This window comes from Myotis davidii, unplaced genomic scaffold (assembly GCF_000327345.1).
Source record: "Myotis davidii unplaced genomic scaffold, ASM32734v1 scaffold3, whole genome shotgun sequence".
Classification (NCBI taxonomy): domain Eukaryota; kingdom Metazoa; phylum Chordata; class Mammalia; order Chiroptera; family Vespertilionidae; genus Myotis; species Myotis davidii.
The window spans coordinates 1643742-1648145 of record NW_006295062.1 but is presented as its reverse complement, the minus strand read 5'-3'; the positions used below and the strand labels follow the sequence as shown (position 1 = coordinate 1648145).

General features: G+C 52.7%; 1 protein-coding gene across 1 annotated transcript in view; it reads right to left on the bottom strand.

Moving 5' to 3' along the window:
* The window catches only part of CFAP221 (cilia and flagella associated protein 221), an 86482-nt gene extending 82286 nt beyond the window's left edge, over positions 1-4196 (bottom strand). Inside the window, exons 1-2 of the mRNA XM_006769666.2 lie at positions 3981-4196; positions 2262-2447 (exon numbers count right to left, since the gene is read on the bottom strand). Coding sequence (XP_006769729.1) covers positions 2262-2400 — 139 coding nt within the window. The 5' untranslated portion in view covers positions 2401-2447; positions 3981-4196. The remainder of the gene's footprint in view (positions 1-2261; positions 2448-3980) is intronic.
* Positions 4197-4404: the final 208 nt, after the last annotated feature.

The following is a 4404-nucleotide window of genomic DNA, read 5'->3' as shown; positions in this document are numbered from 1 at the left end:
CCCACACACACACACATACCCAGTTTTGAAAGGAAGGTTAAAACTGCTGTGCTCACAAAAGTGCCCGGGTCTACAAAACTCCCTGGCTCCGCATGCCGGCACCAGTGAGGTGTGGGGAGGTCACTGAGAACCCACTACACCATAGCTCCCGTGCCTCCAGTGCCTGAAGCCAGGAGTGTGTTTGCAACCTCACTCCACCCCTCCGAGGCAGGCATTATCTCCATTTTGTAGCTAAGAGAGCTGAGACTCAACAAGATTAAGCAACTCGTCCACAGCTGATAGTTAAAAATTAAGCCTAGACCTGACCAGTTTGGCTCAATGGACAGAGCGTTGGCCTGCGCACCGAAGAGTCCTGGGTTTGATTTCCGGTCAAGGGCACATACCTCAGTTGCAGGTTCAATCCCCTGCAGTGGTCGGCAAACTTACCTGTTTATTAACTTAATGAGGGGACTCCTAAGGCTGAGGAAGAGCCACACTCAAGGAGCCAAAGGGCCGCATGTGACTCACGAGCCACAGTTTGCCGACCACGGCCCCAGACCAATCAATGTGTCTCTCTCACATCTCTCTCTCTCTCTCTCTCTCTCTCTCTCTCTCTCTCTCTTTCTCTCCTTCTCCCTTTCCCTCTCTCTCTTCAGCCTCTCTCCCTTCCTTCTCTCTTTCTAAAAAAAAAAATCAATGAAAAGAATATCCTCTGGTGAGGATTAAAAAAACAATTTAAGCCCTGGCCTGTGTTATTCCAACCACTAAACTGCCTCAATATGAAAGCACTGCCCAGTTTTGTTTTGTTTTTTAATAAATGATCACCTTTCAACTTTGGCCATCTCCCAGTCCTGTGCGCCACGGACACCCTGATCAATCCCTTCCCCAATGTGATTCCAGCGTTCACCTCAAGTGGGTGTGGCACATTTGGTGTTTCTGCTTCTCACCAGGCGAGCTGCTGCATCATCAGCTTTGGGCCACACTGAAGGCTGGGATGTGGTTAGGATGGTGTTTCAGGGGATGACCATCTCTGCAGGTTGTTGGGTGATTTGTAAGTATTGAACTTAACATTCCTTGATAATTTCTTTTTAACACTGAAGGTTTTGTTTTTGTTTTTAGGGCCACAAAATATATGTAAGTGAGCATTTTTCTCTTCAGACCCAGAAACAGTCAAGTGTGCTAATGTGCACTCAAGTTCTACAATGACAGAAGAGCCATATACTATTCCCAGCATTCGCAGTGGGCCTGGAAAGACGAAGGGAGGCAACCTAGTGTGATGGTCGGAAGCTGGACATGGGGCTGCAACAGCTGACACTGACTCTCCGCTTTGGGGAATTCACCTGACCTCTCTGAGTCCCAGCTTCCCCAACATGAACATGGAAATAGAATGTTGACGTCATGCAGATTAAGTGAAAATAATGCAGGCAAAATGCTTTAGCATTTTACTTAATAGCAATAGGATTTACCAGGCTTTCCAGGCTAAGAGATGTGCAGGGGAAAAGGCAACACAAAATACCCAGGTGTTGGAGGCGGCGTATGATGGAGGGGCTGGAGCTGGGGATGGGAGGGGCGTGCAAGGGGATGGTGCAATTTCAGACCAACAGCAAAGCGGGCCAAATGCCAATCGGAGGAGTTGTCACTCTGTCCTGTCTGCAAGGGGAGCCTCTTGGAATATTCCAACAGGAGGGGGGCAGAGGCCAGCCAGGGTTCCACAAAGGAAACTGGCTGGGGCGCGCAGGGTGGTCTGGGGGAGAGGGTGGCGGCGTGGGAAGCACTGCCATAGCCCTGGGACCTGTTGAGGACCGCGGACCAGGCCGCGGGGACACAGAGGAAAGCTATTTGAGGAAGTGGAAGCAATAGAACTTGGTGACTAATTCACACCTCAAAAATCTATCAGGTAAGTGGACCTAAATAGGGCCATTGTTCCTCATAAAAACTCTTCTGCACGCAGAAAGTGATCTAGAGTCAGCGGTTCTCAACCTATGGGTCGCGACCCCTTTGGCGGTCGAACAACGCTTTCACAGGGGTCGCCTAAATACATCCTGCATATCAGATATTTACATTATGATTCATAACAGTAGCAAAATCACAGTTATGAAGTAGCAACGAAAATAATTTTACGGTTGAGGGTCACCACAATGTGAGGAGCTGTATTAAAGGGTCGCGGCGTTAGGAAGGTTGAGAACCAGGACAAATCAGCACCAAGCACCCACTGCGCCTCCTGGGCCGCGGAGCCTCTGGGAGGTGTGAGCTGTAAAGCAAATCTGCTCCTAGCCGCGTACTTGATTCTAGCAGGTGGTTGGGCACTCCTCTTCGCTTCTTGGGCTCCTCCACGAGGCTCTTCAAAAGGAGGGGCGACACATCATTAAATGGTTCCTCCACATCCTTCAGTTCTCTGCCGGGGGGTTTCACTGCTGCCATTTTATCATGAAAAATGGAGTGTTCTTCCTAGAGCCGAAGGTCATGTCCTGGGAGGAACACAGTAGCAGGACAGTCATCCATGAGAAACCACACACATTTGTCCTCAGCCCTGACAAGTGTACCCCTGGCATCACTGTGTGCCGGCCCTCCCGGCCTCTGGTCTCTGCGGCCACCCCATTCCCACACGCGGCTGTCCCATTAATCTCCTTGCATCACACATGCACCCAGTATCGTGCCAGTGCTCAACACCCTTTTGTGTCCTAACTCTCAAGAGCTTTTTCCAGACGTAGTCCTGACATGTTTCTTGCGCTGTTAGTAGAGGCGAGTGACAGCAAAGTTAAGGGCCCTCACAGTTGAGTAAGTTTGGAAAATGCTGAAGTAAACAGTTACACAGGCCTGTTCTTTCTGAGGTTTCTCCCAAGCAGATTCTCAGATGCGACCATGAAACCCTTTAATCTTGGAGACACTGTGAGGACACGGGCATTTCTGAGCTGCCTTCCTGGGCTGCTCTCTGCGTCAATGGGGAGGGGGAGATGCCCCAGCCATCCTCCGCCTCCACTGGCCCCTCCTAGGAGCTGTCTGAGAAGCTAGGAAGGGTCCTGGGCATGGCATACCCTTTGCCAGTCTTGCCTTCCCTAACACAGTCATTTCAAGTCCCACCTTCTTCGGAAAGTCCACACGGATCCCAACACTCTAACATCCGTTAGCAATGGCTGCCTCTCCTCCTCATTTGGCATTAACAATTTATTGCCCTGGCTTCATGAAGAATGTCCGTTTCGAAGTGGATGCTACACAAAAAACAATGTATTGCCCTGTAATGGCACCTTACAAACCCCACACATCTCGATATTTTCCCAGCTAAGTGTCTAACCCGGGGCCCTTGTACAGACGGGGGACAGCTCTGTGAAGGCCCTGAAATTGAATGTAAAATCGCGTATGGATCTCTATGTACTGTGTGTTTGGGTGGTGGTTGTGTTTTTGAGAAGGTTCATAACTAGATTCCCAAAAGTCCCCGGCATTGAGCAAAGGAGGCTGATACCCGGAGGTGCTTAACAACCACTTTCTGAAAGAAGTTGCTCCTTTCCCCTCACTGGCCACCCCGCTCCCTGGCGTTGCTGCATCCCGCCCTCGGCCCAGCCGCCACCTCACCTGCTTCAGCCCTGACACCTCCCCACATACCCCCTCACCCTTCTCCACCACAGTCCCATTAATCTCCTCGCATCACACATGCACCCAGATACCCGAGCAAACCTCCTCCGTTTCACTCACCGCCAGGATGACCCTGTTTCCTTTTGCACAGCTCCTCCCCCTCCCCCCCTCCTCGCCCTGGGTCCCCTCCCCCATCCCCCGGGCAGGCCCTCTCCTCCCTGCCAAACGCCGCTCCCTCCGCTCGCTTTACTCCATCCCCCGCTAGGGGTTGGGATGGACCCACCACATCCCCACTAATCCTTTAGGCCTGGCCTCTCCTGCGACTCAGACAGGCTGACTTGCGGCTGGACACCGCCAGGGGTTCAGGCTGCCCCAGCAGCTCGGAGGCCATGGATGGGAGCCACCCCCGCCCCAGTCCCAGGGCGGCTCACACTGGAGGTGGTCCCAGGCAGGATTTCGCGAGCGTCAGCGCTTGCGCAGTGTCCCCATGACAACGGGACGCGCTCCCGGGGGTGGGACGGGCGCGACCAAATTCCCCAGAAACGTGGGGGAACCGTGCTGTCGCAGCATGAGGTCCGGAGGCCCTGGGTGTCTTCTGGGGACCCTGAGCAGGCTGTAGGGCCTGGGAGAACAGAGAGCCACTTGGGAGGCGCAAGGCCAATGGGTTCCCGAGGGGAATGAGAAGTCGGGAGAGGCTATATTATAACCTGGGCATCTGGAAGAGCAGATCGCGGGAGAGGGGCGGGCTGAAAGGGGCGTGGCCTCCCCGGTGCTGTAGGTGCAGCTTCCCTAACACCTTCGTTCAAGAACGCCCTATTTTAATATCTTTCTTTTTGCATTTTCTATTATGACAAG